General features: G+C 40.5%; 1 protein-coding gene across 6 annotated transcripts in view; it reads left to right on the forward strand.

Moving 5' to 3' along the window:
* The window catches only part of Sick (sickie), a 191133-nt gene that overhangs the window by 119351 nt on the left and 52565 nt on the right, over positions 1-19217 (forward strand). For all 6 annotated transcript variants that reach the window (XM_071999844.1, XM_071999841.1, XM_071999842.1 and 3 more), the window contains 4 exons: positions 2093-2249; positions 2518-4099; positions 4475-4842; positions 14420-14693. In XM_071999844.1, coding sequence (XP_071855945.1) covers positions 2093-2249; positions 2518-4099; positions 4475-4842; positions 14420-14693 — 2381 coding nt within the window. The remainder of the gene's footprint in view (positions 1-2092; positions 2250-2517; positions 4100-4474; positions 4843-14419; positions 14694-19217) is intronic.

A 19217-nucleotide genomic window follows, 5' to 3' on the forward strand; every position in this document is an offset into this window, starting at 1 on the left:
TCATTCTCAGCCACGAACCGTTTATCTCGTATCCAGCCGATTTATGTCGCGTACGTAGTTTGACAATTGAGCTGATCGACCGGCCAGAATTAGGCTCTGTTATTACGGCGAATCAGTGTCAGCACCGGTGCCAATGAAGAACGATCGCGGTTGTCGAGATTACCGTAACGAGTACCGATCGAACGTGTGACCGGCGCGCTCGAATTAACTTAAGTAAATAGAGGAATTGATTTAAGCCACACGATCCTTAATGTGATTCATCGCGAGGAAACTACGTTGTCCGAGTTTGTTACACGCGTAACGTGGATGCGAGTTCTCAGAGTTTGCAGCAAATTAAACGTACGACCATTTTAAATTATAAATTGAGCTCGATTGAATCCGCGCGTTGGCTCTTTAGTTACGTAAACATGCTCTTCTCGGATACTTGGAAAATACATAAAATTAAACGGTTTGCGAAACTAGTTTCAAACACGTGTTATCGCTGAGAATGGAATATGAAATTATCGCGCGAAAGTAATAAATCACGAAGGCCTGGATAAGTTAGAAAGTTGATATTTTGAGTGATGCGAATACCATAATCGAAGATAATAAGAAAATAGATAGTAATTGAATGGAATAACGATAAGAATTTCAAAAAGGAAATAAGTAGCAATTAAATTAAATAAGCTAATAATCTAATTGATTTGTTCGGCTAATCCGTGTTAACGATTCCAAAGTTCTGACTTATGTGCAAATAATTAATTGCTTCGTGGTTATTCCCCTGTGCTGAATTTAATTATCATACATGCGATGTTGAATTATTTAGTATCGTCATTCGTCTAACCGAACGAGTTGCTCTGGCTTATATTAATAAGTCACTCGGTCTTTCTGCTAATTACGGGTGTGCAACAATAGAATGACACGAGTAATAAATTACATAACTTCTGCCAGCTGGCAGTAGCGTGGATCAGGATAACGCAGCTGTTTCATGATCTAGATTAAAATTTATCAGGGGATCTTCATTGCGACAATTTAGGTACACTGTAAAGTGTATCTCGTAATTTTCTATTTGCACTAATCGGTCGTCTATCCAATTCTTTTTAAAAAATATCGTTGGATAATTCATCCATATATTTCCTAATTTCTCCTTTCATACCAACTAATCAATTAGTTTTTTTTATTAAGAATTATTCTCCGAAATAAATACGATAAAACCAAACCTCTGTTATCTGAACGTATCTTTTTTAAAGTCACGCGTAGAAGAAAAATGTGTTTTAATCCATAAATTTCTACGACGGAACGACTATAATATTATCTCTGTATCATATGGCAGAGAGAATCTTTCCGTATTGCGATACACAAGTCTGAAAAACAGCTACTATTATTTTAACTTAATCTCTCTTATGTAGCGGTTTTAATGTCCTTTGCGTCCGTCGAATGATATAACTACTATGTTTTCGTGCAAGATGATCTATTAATTCGACGCGTTATAACTTTGTCCCACGATAACGTAAATTACTTGGTGAAAACAATGCCTGCGATTACAGTAGTGACAGATTGAGCAACGAGCAGTAGCGGATTAATCTCCTTGCATGGTAAATGCACGCTGTCACGTGTATGTACCATAGCAGGCCTGCGGTTTATTTTGTCTACAAACAGCGTATACTTCCCAGACACAGCTACGGAGTCGAGGTCTGGTACAGTATTGCGACTGTGCTCGGTTAATGAGCCAACCGATCGTCGTTTTATTGAGACGCGGCCAATGACAGTGTGAATACTGTTAGAAAAAGACCAGACGAATTATAAGCGTTTATCGCCGATCGTTTAATTAAATGTTACGAGTGCACTTAGTACGGATATTTTCTCGAATATCGAAAATTTTATCATTATTGGGATTCAGAGTAGCTGATGGTTCTTCGTCTATTGTGAACGGGATCCTTCGCCTCCTTTTTTTTTTTTCAGAGTATTTACTACGACTATTATATCCGCTATTTCACTGCATCGATGCTCGCTGAACTCGATTGTCGGTTAAAGATGACGTGTTTTCATGTTTTAAAGCAAACAGCGATATTTCAAAGAACGATTAAACAGGACCAATGATTTTCTATTTCAGGTGGTTTAAAACATGGAAACGGTGGCATAGGCAGTGCAAGCAGTTCGAGAAGCACAAGTCCGAGCCAGCAACAATCACCCCAAAGTGGACTCTCTTTCATTCCTCAGCCAAGAAATCAGAATTCTACGAACAGACAACCTGCAGCTACTACCCCAAGGTAAATATCGATTTTTCCTAACGATACAGCATATATTGGTTGCTATATATATATATATATATACTTTTTATCCTTCATTTTCCCAATTTCTTTTCATCATATCTTTCCTTGCAGAAACATAATCGTTAAACTGTCTATCATTTGTTATCGAGCATACTCTAGACTCGATAATGTTTTCCTATTGTTGCATCATTTGTATTATTTGCTATTTCTCACAATCGGAATACTGGCATCGAAGAACTAATCATCGAACGTTAAATCGTTTCAGCCCTCGAACGTCTACGGTGGGCAAACCCAGCGGCGTAAGGACTGCTCAACAATCGCCATACACCACCACGGGAGCTCCCACTCAGCAAAACAAGAACTCCGTCTTAGACAAATTCAAGCTCTTCAACAACAAAGAGAAGAATCAAGATCGCGGTAAAGCTTCGTCCGGCGTGTCGAAACGTACATCCAGTTCTTCCGGCTTTTCCTCGGCGAGATCGGAACACTCCGATAGCTCGACGTCGCTGTGCGATCAGAGCAAGTTGCAAGTGGAATCGCCCAAGAGTCGCGCGCTGAAATCGAAGCTGCAATCGACCAAGCCGGCGAAACAAGCGAGCCCGAAGACGGTGAGAAAAGAGCAGAGCAAAGCTCAAAGTAAAATAGCGCGAACGAAGGGTGCACCTGATAAATTGGTCGGTTATAATCCGCCCTTGGAAGATGTCAAGCCGACCAGTAAAATCGGTGGCGTGGGGGCCAAACCGGCCGTGGACAAAAAGTCCTCGAATCTCCAAGATCTGCTGAAGCAACAGCCTAGCAGTCAACTGCAGAAACCGAATCCTTCCGTGTTGATGCCTCCTAAACAAATCGCTCCGCAAGATGCGAAGAACTTTGGCAGCTTGAAGAACGACACGTCGAAACAGTCGCCCAGACCCAAGATGGAGCTGCCAGCCAAGATACCCGACACGAAGGTTCATCTGCAACATATGAAAGTTCCGCCGAACGGATTGAACAAGGACGTTCTAGCGCAGAAGGTATTATTGAGCAATACGAATGGAATGATCAAGCAGACTGAGCACGAAGAAATCGTCATCACTAACGAGAATAGTTCTACGATCGATCATACGTTGTCTATGAACCAAGCGAATTTGTGCGACCAAAAGTCGACGGTCGAGAAGCAAAAAGAGATCGGTGAGAACGTATTGACGAATAATCAAGCGGTACACGTGGAAAATAGCAGTCCGTCGAAGCAACAAAATACGAGCCTGCCCGTGAAAGCTCGAATTCCAAACGAGGTACACGAAACAGAAAGGATAAATGGAAAGCAAACGCCGCCCGTCTCTCCTCGCAACAGCCCGGAAACACCGATGGATGTAAAAATGGCAAGCATTCAAGAGAACCCGGCAGCTGCTGCAACGACTCACGTTAACGTTCCTCCTCATGGGCAAGTTTCGAACGCGCTAAATTTTGGAGCGAATAAGCAGCCACCGGTTCTTAATAGTCCACTGCAAGGTTCAACCTTGGGCGCTTCCGGGAGCCCAGGTTCCAGCATTCCAAAGCCCACGGCCTTGGTGAAAGGCACTTCGAAACCACCGAAGGAAAACAACATGCCAGGCGCACCGACGCCCACAAAATTAAAGGCAGACGCTTTGCATCGTAAGCTCGATCCGAACACGGTTGCAATGGTGTCACCAATGCCAAGTATCTCCGATCTGATGTCCGAGAGCTCTCATAGTAATTCTAATAGTACTGGTCAGAGTAATTCCAGCGACAGCAGCGTTATTTATAGGCCCAGCAGCGAAAGCGGCAGCGAAATCAAAACCATACCTAACAGGAAAATTGACACAACCTTCGAACAAATGGAGAAGGTTAGTAACGCTGTCGATACGTCGATACGTATTCCTCGGACGAACGATGTATTTAACTTTAGTAAAATATTACTTGACGCTTTTATGACGGGTGATAGCAGGCGGTAGGCGGTAAGTATTTGACTGTCAGCGATTTTAGGCAGACGATTGCAAGCACTCGTCTTTGCTGTGATAGTGTACAATTCGCACACAAAGTCGCGTGTCCGCCAATGTAGCCCAAAACACCTGCTGTGAAAACGTTGAGTAATTATGTATTATGCACGACTGCTGATAAACTTTGCATAGTTGGCGTAATGTAAACCATCCTTTAATTGTTAAATATCTAAAATGAATGTTAAACACAGGATCAGGCGTTAATTTTATTCTATTTTATAGGTTTTGTCAGAAAGTTCAACGTGCGGTGGAGGTTCTATGGGTGACGACGATGCAGAGATGACAGTGAAGCCTATGCAGCCTCTACTTCGCGGTTACACGCCGGGTGCAAGGGCCCTTCAGACCTTACCAAGCAGAACAACAGCGCGACAGTACACGATTCTTCATTCTTCTTCTCATCATCATGTCGGTCACGATTACGCGGACATCGACGTCGCCTCCGGTTATCTGAGCGACGGGGAGGTTCTTCGAGGTGGCATGACCGTTGGTAGTAGAACTATATCCGACTTGTGCGATGGTTACATGTCCGAGGGCGGTGCTTCGTTGTACGCACGCAGAATCAATCCGTCTTACGGCCACGATCACGAGAGGTAAGTTTATAGAAACGTTCATTTTTATCTAAATATTCCGATTACGTTTATTCGACTGTCAAAATTAGTTGAAATTAAATTTTAGTTAAAAAGCAATTAAACAAAATTTACGGATTACCGCTGAGGAACAATACATGCTTCGCTAATTTGTCACTCGGTTTCATTTAAATCGGCTAGAGATTGTATTTATTTGTTATTAAAAATCCAACTTCACAGTGTTTATTTTTTGTTTACTTTTAGTAACATAAACTTTTGAAATAATATCCTTTGATGCAAGGAAGATGAAAAGATTTCAAATCGCTTGAAAAGTCTCGAAGACAAAGCACGCTACGTTATACGTGTTTTCGTCCATTTATTTCCACGAGGGCATCTTGTTGCTTCTTGGTGCACGTGTTTCAATGGCACGTCGAGTGAGTCATAGTTCCCCCATGAACGTAAAATGTAAGCCGCCAGATTTGTCAGCGCACGTGGGCCCAATTGCGGATTCTAACCGATGAATATAATTTTATTAGGGGACAAAGCGTTGCCGTTTTTCAAGAAATTGTTTGGAAATTTTCATTGCTCGTATTCAATCGTTCTCTACTCGCGATTTATTTAAGAAAACGTAAATCAACCTCTAAATATATAATTTAGTTTTTCACGAAATTTGTACAAAATTCGAACAAGATCCTTAGATATACATCACAACTAATTAGCGAAAAAACGATTTTTTTCATTCAACTATTTATTACCTTACGATACAATTGTGGAAACGATTGCTAATTTCATTTTAAACATCAGGGAGATACTTAAGTAATATTAAGTTGTTCTAGCGCGAATCACTTGGCGAAGTAGATTAACGATGTCTGAATCAGACTTAATACGGCATGCACCAAGTAGCGATGCTACTACTAACGGCCTTTAATTAGACGAAATTTGCAGGGGCTAATTTCGTACGGGCCTCCAATTACTCAGCTCTTCGCAGCTTAGCACGGTTATCTTTGGTTGCTTCGATTGAATTAAGAAAGCCTTGCCGAGATGCTAGTTAATTAACTTTTCTATGCTTCACTTTTATCCATTCTTCTAGTCTCTCATCAAGTTACCTTACCCGAAAATTCACTAGTTTTCTGTTAATTTTAGACCGTTTCGAAAGTGTCTGTATCTAAATTACGTTCACGTAATTAAGAACGCGTAATAAGTTCGTGAGATTTGTGTTATTAACATTCGCCGAATGGAAAGTAAAAGTAAAAGTCTATTAAACTTGAAGAAAATCGAAGTATCCTTAGAACGTCCAAAACGCTTAAAATATTTGGTTATCAGATAATTCCGCTTAGTATAAATTTGACCAACCAATCAAAATCGGAGAATTTCTTTGCGACAGAAGTGTCGAAGGATGGAAAGAAAATTTGACTGGAAGCAGAGGAGAATTGGCAATGGAAAAAAAACGGAAATGGGTCAGTGATGATCATTTCGATTAGATTCACCGCATTGAGTTTGGATTCGTCTCGGTCGAATAGAATCTCATTGAAGCGTAGGTCGTTTTATCCAGCTCGTTCGACTATTCAATCTCATTTGATTTCCTTCGAACGTGTCGTCCATGTAAAATGTATTGGACGAACGACAATAATTTCTCGCGAATGCCCTATATTACAACTCGGTCCAGCAGATAAGAAATTCCACTGCAATTTTCGCAGGAATATAGGACACGGCCATCGTTCGTAAGGAAACTCCGGTTGTATCGATAATAGGAAGGAAACAGCGAGTTAACGATTGCGATGCGTTCTCCATGCGACGAGAATAATCATAACGGAAATGTTCTAGCGCCATACTCGTAATTTTGTACGAATATCACGTATCGCATTGACAACCTTGGTAAAAGTTGCTTCGAATATTAATATTTTTAGAATTATATTCCATAGCGATTTTTACATAATCAGAATCCATCGATTCATTCATATCGCGTCCCTGCGCACATAAGGAACTTCGTTAACATATTGCTAGCAGATCGAGGGGATTTCCCCATTTCACTTAGCGAGGCACTGAACTCTATAGACGTAACAATGGAAACTTGTAAGTCCTTCATAGACTACTATCAACCAAAGCATGATGAAATATTCATATCTCCGTCTCATCCAATCCACAAAATCGGTTCTATATTAATTTAGAATACAGACAGCTTCCAATTTAAGTATACGCTATAACGTCCAATGAACATACAATTCTTTTGAGAACTACTGGATTGTGTTCCTTCTTTCCGAACCTGTTCGATTCTTAGGTTTCCATTTTATAAGAAAAGCGATGACACGAAACAGTTAGGTCGGATAAAAAAGAAAAAGAAAAGAACTCAGTGAACGTCCCACCTAGAGTGACTTCGAGTGGATTATTCCGATTATATCGAGAAACGCCTTGAATTTAAAGCGCGCATCTATAGAGCCGTGCCCCGTGGCAATTTGCCCTCTGTACCGATATTCGAAACCTCGACACGATCCAGACACTTGTATGGCTATACAGTACATGCGACCTAGGCGAAAAACGTATTATCGGCAGTCGTTCGATTCATTTTCCGATAATAGAGACAAATTGTTCGATCGATGCAATTTGTTACAATTTGTTACAATTTGTTATAAATGGATAAATGGATAAAATGTCATTTCAAACGGAACAAGTATTATTGTAGTTGTAGCAATAAAAAGATGCTTAGGCTTTTATCACACTTAAACTAGTCTAATAAAAACAAAAATTTATATGCCATAGATATATTTCAGTTACAGCTTGTTTCATACTTAAGATCGTAGCATCATTTATCGATCATTCTAAAGCTAGAGTATTTGATTCTATTTATTTTACTACATTCTGTATGAAATTTCCTATCCTCTCGGACTGAAACGATCGTTTCTTTACTCTGTCATCATACCTTTTACTATTTCAACTTCTCGATTGGTATCGTGACACTTTAGGACGCTTCAATTTTCCACGGTAATTTACTCAGCCAACGATAGTCGTTCGTCGAACAGGAATACTGCGGAGCATTGCGAAGCGTTCTGAAGGTAACGTTCAGGCCAAACAAGCAGAAACATAGACCGAGAACAGGAGCATTCGCTCGTGCTCGTTTAGTGTAAACGGCCGTCTAGCAATTTGTTCGTAGAATTATTTACACCGAAAGAGCTTCGCTGCGAATATACGTTCGTTAAAATTAGACCGTGCACCTTCTACCAGAATGCTCGATAGTTATTTCCAGTTCGATCCTTACTTACATCAACGACGACCATGTATTTGACGAAATTATAAGGCAGTATATTATAAAATGGATCATGGTAATGACGTCTAACGAAGAAACTGTAAGAAATCCTATTATAAAATAAATTATACGATAATCGAATCATGTTAGATCATTCAGATGTTTGATTTCCTATTTGACGAACAATCGCCATTCTGCGAAAAATAGCTCGCTTACGCTTTAATTTCGCTAAGCACAGACGAATACGAGGGATCGCTCGTCGTTAAGTTCAAAGGTACCTTTAGGACACTCGCGCGAGTCTTGGTAGTAGGCCAGCGGAATAGCCGCTAGGCCGCAGGAACAGCGGTGTTTTCGTAATACGCCAAACAGCCGGAGGCGTATCATGGACCCTCTCCAGGCTTGCTAACTCGTTTGGCACAAGCAAGCCGCGTATCATCCGCTTGAAACCCAACGCGCTTTTCGGAAATTCAATATACTTGCCCCCGTCTTCTGGCTCGACCCTCTATATATCCTTCCACCATCGTCGTGAACCCCATAAAGCAGGGCGAGCTCACAACAAAGAAAGCTAGTTCTGAGAGCATATTCCAACGATTACGAATCCTCCAACAATGCTAGAGAACATTATCTCTCGCTTATCCCTTAGCATTCGTGCTTTTAATTCTTTTCTACCGAATGCTGTCGCCTCTGCGGCTTCGTATTTGCTCCTTTTTCTTCTTTTTTTTTTTTATTGTGTCCGGAGAGAATTGCGTTTGACGGTTTTCAGAGTGGCTAATGACTGGACTGAGAATATTCGCGTAAATTCAAATTTTTCTGACCACAACTGGCCAAAAGTGGAAGCCGCATAAGCAAAAATTTATCTTATTTGCTGAATATCGTAGTGAGTGGTATATTTGGGATATTTTATATATTCTTAGGTATTATGCGCAACCTGTGTATTTTCCTCTTCCAAATATCCCATAATTGCGTAAAAATCCGCAGTCCACTAACGAGTTCGAAGAAAATTCGTGCCAGGAAATAAGGCAGGGGGTGAGAGCTGGCTTTCTGCACGTCATTTACGATACTTTTAAACACAATATTTATTCTAGAGTTAACACGAAATTAGGATACCGTCGAGATTCTATTTTATCTTAATGCAGTTTCCAAGTTTGATTACTGCTCCCATGTGTGGGTATGTGGTTCCTCGTTCTATTTAATTACGGGCTTTACGCCCGATGAAGACAAAGTCGACGGAATTTTGACTCGCCAAGGTGGAGGTTAAACCCTCCAGGTGTTCCTAATTGCAATCATCAAACATTGAGAAAATGATGTTTACTCTTCCCTTGGTTCTTCCTCTTTTATCCCTGTTAAATCTCTTTAGTACGTCTGATCCTTCTTAACAAAAATTTATGACTTTTGTCACAGTAATCCATAAACCGTATAAAGTCCTATTAATTCAAAGCGTTAAAAAGGAACGATATAACGACGAGTTGCGCGTGCGATGCGCTGTAAGAATTTTTACGAATAACGTAATATGGGAGAAAGAATTTGTTCTACGTGAAATTGTAATGTGATAAAAGAATGAAAATTATATGAATAACGCAATACGAGAGTGAACGAATAAATTGCCATTATGACGTACAGAATATTTCATGGAAATAACGAATAACCAAAAGACGAATAAAAGTAGAGCAATCGGTGAGTACGGAATTAGCCAGTACATTTTAAACAATGTTCAGCAGGTGCATGTAGATACGATTGCCGTTTGAAATGTCAAGACAATTATCGAGGAATCGCAGGTACAGAATAGAGAATACGTTCGGCTTTAGCATCGAACAATAATGGATTGAAACAAACAGCAAAGCGAGAAATCAATTTAAACTACCGAGAAGAGACGTGGCATTCGACGTGGCCGTATACAGAAAGATAAACGTCTTTGTCTTTTGCAGATGTTGCTTCGTATTGTCCCTTTCAGTTGACAAAATGGTAAGCGCACGATCAGAGGATTCGCGTCTTGCCAAATTTTAACGTCATGCGTTGCAACCTGCAACGCCTTTTTTCTTCCATTAATTTTAAAACGTTTAGAGTCGGTGATTGTCGACAACGATTTTAAATCAATATACACTTATTTACATACAAATCGTTAAAACATCGAATGACGACGATTTGTAGAAACCAATATCCAGCAACATGGCGAATTTACACGCTAAACCACACGTTCGATGTAATTATCCTGATATATCGCTAAATTACTTCACACGGAAATACTATAACTCTTTGACCGGTTGTAATGGTACACTTAATCCTTCTAATTGTTTCATAAATCACGAATTGCAACTTTGCGGATAATATGTGTTCATACGGTATTGATTTAAATGGTCGGCTTTCGAGGCATTTGAATTTAAAATTGAAACTGCGATTGAGACTTTTTGCCTAGATGCATAATTCATAGCAGAGATGTCTAGGTTTTGTATGGTAATGCGGATTATGAAGTATTCTCTGCTAGAATATGTCAGAATCCTAGACTGGCGTAAAAATTGCACGGAATAACGTGCAACGCGCAACGTTCGCGATTTCATCGTCATCGTTCGTCTGATTAAAGACAAATAAAAAGAACCACGAGTAAACGTGCATACGTTTAACCATTGCCATATAATTCCATCTCTTTCAACGAAATTTTCATTCGCCTTTGATCAAACAAACTTTTACTTAACCCGCGTCTGTCAATAAAAAATTCCAAACTGTGGATTTCTATCGTACGAGCAAAAGCTCATAGTGAAAAGGATCAGCGTTAATACAAGGTCCAATTATACCAACTGTTTGTTCCCCGACAAATGTATACGTATAAACGGAGTTCTGCTGTACTCGAAACATTGCGCAGAAAGAGGTCTCATTTCTGATACCGAAATAAAAAAAGAAAGAAACGATAAAGAAAAAGAAAAAAGAGGTAGAAATAGAAGAAGAGGCCGGATCGAGTAACTGGAAGGAGATGTTGGCGCAGTAGAGAAAGTTTATCTGTAAGGAAAAAAATTGGTGGTGAGTCGGTATCTAGATTCTAGATGAAGACGAGGACGTGTCGTCGTGAGACGATACGGAGTGAGATTGGCACGACGCTTGCGTGGGCGGCGTGACGTCACGTGGATCGATCCGTCGGCGGCGGTTTCGCTGGTGCGATCTGCCGGCGACGTTGCTAAACCTGGCAGAGGGCAGCTTAAGGCGCCACCAAGGGTGGTTCTTGCGCGACAGCTGAGAAGGGCGCGGAGGGTTGCACTCGGGGGTCGGTTTGACGGGAGAGACCTATCCGTAGCGTAGCGCGTAGTGGCAAGGGGTGGGGAGCATCGTCGAGAACGAACGAAACGTACGTACGTACACGAACGACGGGAAGTCGTGGTTAGCGATAGTTCTCCGGGGACTGAGGAGCCGGCTACTCTTCGCCACGTTCCCGTCCACACTTTTTGTTTCATATTTTCTCCCAATTTACACGTTCCCGGATTCGCAAACGAAACCAATCACCGTCGGCCGGTTTCGAACCAACGAACCGGAATATTGTGATGTTCCGCGGAAACATCGGTCGCGTGAGGAGTGTACGCGTTAAGAACGTTGCCGAGTGACGTCCTATACGAAGGAGGTGAACCACGATTTCCGAGACGCAAGTTCAGGGTAATCCTTCGTTCCGTTTACATTTTCTTTTGTCTCGCTGGGTTTCAACGTTTCATCCTTTTCGCCGGCCTGATCACCGGATATCGGTGCGTCCGGATGTCAAGGTTAGGAAGTTTTAGGGGATGAATGACCTGTCACGAGTGTTATTTTGTCGCGGACCTTCCGGTTACCGTCCGATTCGCGAGACAGCAGAATGGGATATTTTATTTGCAACGTTGTACGTAAAGTGACGGATATTGCACGGTTTTGTGAGTTGAGAAAATGAAAATGACGATAGTATACAAAATTTGACGGGAGGGTGGTAGTTTAATTGTACGATATTTGCTTGAGAAAGTGAAAATGAAAAATTAAATGGCCGAATTTACGCGAATGAAAATATATTCGAAGAATCGTTCGATCTCCTATTCCGAAGAAAGTAAACGTCGATAGCCCCGTCGAGTTGTCTTTGACATCGATTGAGATGCTATGCTTTTCAATAATTCCATAGAATAGATTTTTCCGTGCCGTCTATATTTTCTCTGTATCTTCGAGTAGTTCTCGCTGCTTGGAAGACTGTACATTATACATTTGTATGGACGTAAAAATAACAAGAGAATCGCTATGATACTAAGAAAACAGCCATCGTGTTCGAATTATCTCGGTACGAAAATATTGATATAGTATCATTACGAAGGGTCGTTAATATTGAGACAAGACGATCGTTCATTGCGACCATCGTATCTTACCGAAAAGAAAGGTAAGAAAGAATGGACGAAAATCTTGAAATGTTGATGAGAACACAGCTGTAACTTTCGCCGTCTTTTCTCTACCTTTACTTTCCTTCGATCTATCTTTAAGGAAATAAGATCTTTTCGATGGAACTCGTGTTAGAGGTATCGAAAGAACATCGCTACACTTTTACTTTTCGTGACTTTACTTTTTAAAATATTTGGTAATTCATGCGCTCTTCCCAAAATTATCTAAAATAAATTCTTTCATAATGTAAGACCATCGACGAATATTCTTGCTCGAAATGGAACAACGAGTTTCGTGTCACCTTCGATTATCGTTAAACCGTGATGCTTAAGACAGCTTAAACTTGATTAGATTAAATTTATTTGACGCGAGATATAAATTATTGAAAACGATAAAGATCAGATTTGAAGAAAGTCGACTAGATTCAAAATAAATTCCTGTATCGTTCGATGTAACATGTACAGCTTGTTGTTCGGCATCGTATATTGATTACGAAATCTCGAACAGTAAATAATTATAAGTTTCACGTAACGCGCGTGGCGTCACGGATAATTACAACGATATAAGAGAAACGCTAGTCGAGGAAAGCTTGTAAAGAAATGTCGGAAAAGCATTATTAGAAGCAGAACGCGTTAATCACATTAGTTGGTAAAGTCTTGCGACAGCAATGCGCTCACGTAAGCACAGTAATCCAAATCCTAGGCGCGTGATTCGTGAATTATTAATCGCACGATCCACAAGACTTTCCAAGATTTGCATCAGCAAATTTGTTGCTCGGAGACTTGTCTAAATGCAAAGTAAACACACATATCACACCTGCGATCGGACGCTCAGCAACCGACTTATACTACTTATAAACTAATTAGTCAACGTCCCAGCCGTGCAGAATCTCCAGATCTTTTACGTCAGCTTAACAACCGCTATTGATTTCATTTCTTTATTCTCTTTGTTCAACATCTTGCCTCCTTTATCCGCATCTAATCACATTGGTATTTCAAGTATCATGTCATAAGAACACGATGCTTTCGTTAATAAATCATCGTAGTTCGACTGAAAAATTTGCCAATGTACTCCCGCCTCGCGTTACATATAATAGTTGGAGTTTCGAGTTAAATCACGCGACCTATACAGACTTTTAAAATGCCACGAGCACAGAGTCAAGTTTTAACGTGGTATATATAAATCAACGCGTTTACCTTACATGTCCCGACGTTGCCAAGAAGGAAACGTTGATTCGTTAAGTTTTTGTGCAATTTTAATTGGCGACAATCACGAAAGTCGTCTGGCACAAAGGGGACGAGTTGGACGTGCGGACAGCGTCACATCGATTTAGAACAGCTCGCAGGACAGACATTGTCGGCCAAATGGATTGACTCGCGGATCTAATCTCGCTAATAGAGCAATTTCTATATGATTCGAATCCTCCCTCGTTTGACACGATTCATACTGCCGTGGTAACTACGGTGCTTTTTCAACCGCCTGCAACATTCTGTCGGAGATTCCTTAGAAAAAAGCCAACTACGCTCGTCGTTGTCTAGGTACATGCAGCTTTTATATTCCGCGCGTTAACTCATCCGGTGTGTCTTTAAATAGAAAAGCTCTGCTATAGCTGGTACTGGTCTATTCGTTGCTTGATAATCATCTTCCAAAGGATAAGTTATCCTACAGTAGGTACTCCGGTGCTTGGGTACCAACGTACTCTGCAATTATTTTTCTAAGAAAATTTTATTTATTAACATCTATAGAAAGATATCGATCAGATGAGATTTATCGCGATAAAGGAGCACTGTTAGGTAACTTGAAAATCCCAAGAAAAAAAAAGTGGTTACCTCGCGTGAAAGCTTATTTAAGTTTATGAGGGATTACGACAACATACGTAAAGGGGCAAGCGAAGCAAAACTTGGCATAATTTTTAATTGAATATTTTTTAGAGCGGTGTGACGTTGAGCGTAAACATTAACGAGAGTCGCACGTGCTTTTTTTTTTTAGATACGTGGGTGGTTCGAGGCGAGAATTGTCAGGGGTGAAAGAACTGGTGACCTCGAGAAGGGTGCAGAAGAGACCCTCGGCAAACGTTGTAAGGTCGGATGGAGGTTGCATCGGGAGCAGTCCAGGAAGTGGCGGCGTCATCGCAGGCGGCTTGCTAGGCGGTTGCAGCGGTGGCAACGACGCCTTAGCGGAGTTAACCATCGAGGACCTGGCATCTATTCCCGCCGGAAATCACACCTCCGCCAATCACACAGGCCATTCCTCTCATCACAAGGTCAGCGAACTTAGCTAAATCGATATTTCGTCGGTGGTATTTATCCTTTAAATAAACGCCAAAGTATTATCGTTGCCAAACAGGATAATGGCGAATGGAAATATTGTTTACGGGTTCGTTACACGCATAGTTAATTATTCGCTAGCGCAGAATTGTTGTTTAATGGAAGCTCAATTATGTACACGATGGTTGATGCTTTCTAAAGAACAGTGAATTACAAATATTTGCTTGTAATTTCATTTTATACAATATCTTCCTTTCGTCGATTCGTGGCAATAGCGGTAATTACATTTGCATAATGCACAGTTTAAATATTGTCAAATGTGTCGTTACATTGGATATTTTGATCTAAAATACTACGTATTCAATTTATTAATTAGGGTACCACCAAATACACATTTCTCTTTGGGGCCGTGTTTCTGATAATTCTACATTATAATATATTTTAGTCTGCCTATATGCGTGAAATTTCTGAAAACATCGTTAGCATAAACGAATAATTTATATATGGAATAATTGTCTGGTATTTATAAAATAGTTGGAGTAATATTCATCAGAATATTCCCCTGTACATACTTGGCGATCGATGACTCCACTTTGATGACAAAGATGGCATGAAAATATCGCGATTCGTTGAACAAGTTGATCATTTTTGAGTGAAAATTGAAGGGGCGCAATTATGATGGTAAATGAGACAGATAGATACGAACGTGCGCAACAAATGCCACGATTTTCTCCCTTTGTTCATACGCTCCATCATTCCCAATCAAAGTAATCCGCCAATAGCTTGTTCATTAAACACGCAACGATAAACACGACGTACCAATTCGGTCGACGTATCAATTAGGGTTTTATTAATCAGTTGACATCGAATTGCTCGGCAAACATTGGTTGGAATTAATTAAGCTTACAATTAAATCAGAGTTCCGGTGAATCAATTCCTTTGGAAAAAAAAGAATGGTAACGAGCTGGAACAATACGAATTACACAGGCTTTTACGTATACGCGCGTATCTACAGGACGAAAGAGAAAGAGAGAAAGAGAGGAAAAGAGAAGGGTTGATACGCGAGTCATTGCGATTTCTTGAAACAAATCTCTATAATTGACAAACAATTGCTCGCAACCGACAATATAAGAACTACTCGACGTATAATAATTATTCAAGACGCATTACGTTGTGTCGTCTAATTATTGAATAGGTGCGTGTACGGTCTCACCGAAACGTAGGTTGGCAAAGCATAAGCGCGGATGCGAGTTCGTGCGCAAACAATGAAATTACAAAGCATTTCGCTTCTACATATGCGTCAGCTGTTGCGTCGTGCAGCTGCCGTATACTGGGTGGTTCATTTTAAATGTTCTATGTTCAAGCGATTGGAAATCGAGTTACGACAAAAATTGAATTAAAATGCAAGCGTCGCTTTGACAATTTTTCTCCATCGATCTCGAACACGAGAATTTGTTGTTATCGCGTTTGATGGTGCAGCTGAAAACCCCGGGAATCAGCCTGTTTTAACAACGAGAAACAAAAATATTGCTCCAAACTTTTTATGCTATGTCGATGCGACGAAGCACATTGTGCGTAAAATCATGTACAATCTAGTAAACGTTACATTGCCTTTTGTCCCTATAAAACCCGTATATTTGCAATTTTAAAATCATTAAAAAAAGACAAGAAAATACCAAAGGATAATATCGTGAAAATGGAACGCCCGACGTAACAGCTTTACACAAAAGCCAGCAATCGAACGCGCGAATATTTCTACGTTCCTCGACAAGATAATGGCGTTACTGGAAAACGACATATGGTTTTATCGCACAACATATTTACATGACAAACAGCAGGAATTTCTCATTGGTTGAACGCCGGTATTTTCCATCGGATAAACTGGATGCCCATGCGTGAATTCGTCAGGGGCGCATAACGCGTGCATCAAGGTACTGAGCGAATCAAAGTGTCTTTAATCACGGGAACAATCTTCTAGGCGATCTGTACCCTTTCAAACCGGGACTTTCCCTCGCTCGGGCTATTCTCTATCGCTCTCAACTTTTTTTTTCCTATTGGTTGGTCAATCGGTTTCTCGTCCCCCGCTTCTTTCACCCGTTCCAATTTAACTTGCGCCTTGTGTATCGCGCGTTTATTTTCTCCCCTTTTATTCCCTCTTAATATACGGCGGTGCATCGCATCGCTGTAACGTTGCATGTTGCAGAGCGCTTGCATTTGACCCCCCTTTCCCTAATAGCCCCATTCACAGCGTGGCCTCCCTTTTTCTCTCTCGCATAGTGCATAGCGCAATGCCGTATGTTGTCGGAAGTTTAGATGTCTCGTACGCGCGCATCCTGCACCATCCACCCAATGAATAAGAGGCTTAGAGGACCCCTGAGATATCTCGAGGCAACTTTCCAAGCCACTCTTATCGTAGCAAATAAAGAAGAAAGGAAAACGGAGAAAGCCAACGAGTATTCGACTCTCAGGCATTGTCCTTCGATTTGTCCACGTCGTTTCTTATATCTTTCCTATCTTACCTATTTTTTTCTTTCACATTTTTTATCCTTTCACGGACGACCACGTCTTTATTCCTCTTCGCCGATATTCCCGACGGTCGCTGTTTTCTTCAGTTTCCCGAAGGAAACGTTTCCTCGGGAGATTAGCCAAAATATTTCAACGGATAGAAACAACATTCTTTGTGAAAACAGTTTCTTCGTGATACTCGTAAATAAGCAGTTCTTTCCGGACTTTGTCCAGCAATTGAGGAAATGGCAAATTTTACTACAATGTTTTTAACTTATATTTTATTAGGATGTTTGAAAAGTTGAATCAAACACTTAAAATTTTGCTAAGTCTCTAATACCGAAAGTTGAAATTTTACACCATCGTTGGTTGAATTTATATCGGGATACCACAACGAAAATAGAGGCTTCGGGCATCGGTATCGATTCTCAGTCCTTTCCGGGGGACGTTCTTTCATATTTTATCCTTTTGCTTCCGGCTGGTTGACTTTCTTTAGCTCTTTTTTCCTTTCTTTTCCTTTTTTCCTTTATTTCTCTTTCCGTCCTCTCCAAAGGCGAGAAAGGATTTGTGAAATCTTTGGTGAAACGTCTCTGTCGAGACGAAAGGCGCGAACAGCGTTTGGTGCATTCGGTCGCGTAATACAAAAAGGAACGCGTTTTGCACGCGTTTTGCACGGATTGGGAAGAAGGGGAAGGATTAGTGTACGCGTCGCTGTGAGTTATGCAGACGGGTCACGGCAGGTCGTCGAATGGAATCGATATCTGCTCGCTGAAATAATAACCGTTCTCTTTCTCCCGACTATTCCTACTCCCTTTGACGGTCTCTGTCGTTCGTAGGCAACAGTTATCGCGAACAAAGTGTAGCTATAGATACACGCGAGGGAGGACCGTTTTGCTTCGGGCCATTTTCACGTTGCCTGCATCTATCACTGATAATACGCACGTGCTGGCTGATCATCAACCACCTTCGGAGCTTCTCACTTTCATATTCATACCACTGTTCCGGTAATTAGAAGAGTTGTCTTCCTTTTTTCAGATTGTATCATACCCTGTAATGATCATTAATAAACTACGAGTGTTTATGTAAATTAGTATTTTTATAGATATAATTAAAGAAATGAAAACCAGGTAGACAGTTGTCTTACTTGCCAAATAGTACAATATTTTTGCAAATTACGCGTGTTCCGTGCATTTTTCGCGCCTTTAAAACAAAGTTCCCAGTGCAATCATTGGTAAATCGCGGATATTTATACAAATTCATATCTTTACGAAAATAATTTAGAAATATAAAATCTACATAGGGAATTGTTTCATCTATTAAACGTTGTAACGAGTTCTACGCTTTGGGTATTTTGTATATTTTTGCGTGTTATATTTACGTTTCTGCATTTTTGCATCTTCCAACTTATAAATGCATAAAAATCCACGGTCTAATTTTTAGTACTTAAGCATATTTATTTGGATGGAATTTAAAACGAATAATCTAGCGCGGTTTACATAAATTTACATAAATTTGAATACGTGTTCGTACATCTAGTTTATTTTATAGGATTGTCGTCAATTCGATACAATCTTCCTTCACGTCGATATCCCAAGGTAAAACTTGACGATACGTTGAATCGAATTTGTCGTGTGGCAAATGATACACGATGGTTTGTTTCTTTCGCCGAGACAAGTAGGGAAGTTCTTGCAGCCTTTTAGTCTGGGCACAAAGTGGACGTAGAGTGATGCAGCACAGTATATGCAACCGCATTTTTGCGCGTAAAATTTCTACGTTACAAGATGCATATTAAGCGCAGAGTGACGCAGCGCAGCATAAGCTCGAAGGAAGTAGCATGCTCTGCGTTATACAGCAGTTTATGTTCCAACTTCTTGTAGTTTTAGACGTCCGAAGGCATCGTTCTTGTTGATCTAGAAAATCTATATTTAAAATTTAAACTTCATTCAGATATGATAGGAGCTATTTTGCTGTTTGTATAGTATCGATAAAAAAGACTGTGAGAAATGGCAGAGATA

Source organism: Bombus fervidus, chromosome 3, assembly GCF_041682495.2.
Source record: "Bombus fervidus isolate BK054 chromosome 3, iyBomFerv1, whole genome shotgun sequence".
Lineage (NCBI taxonomy): Eukaryota > Metazoa > Arthropoda > Insecta > Hymenoptera > Apidae > Bombus > Bombus fervidus.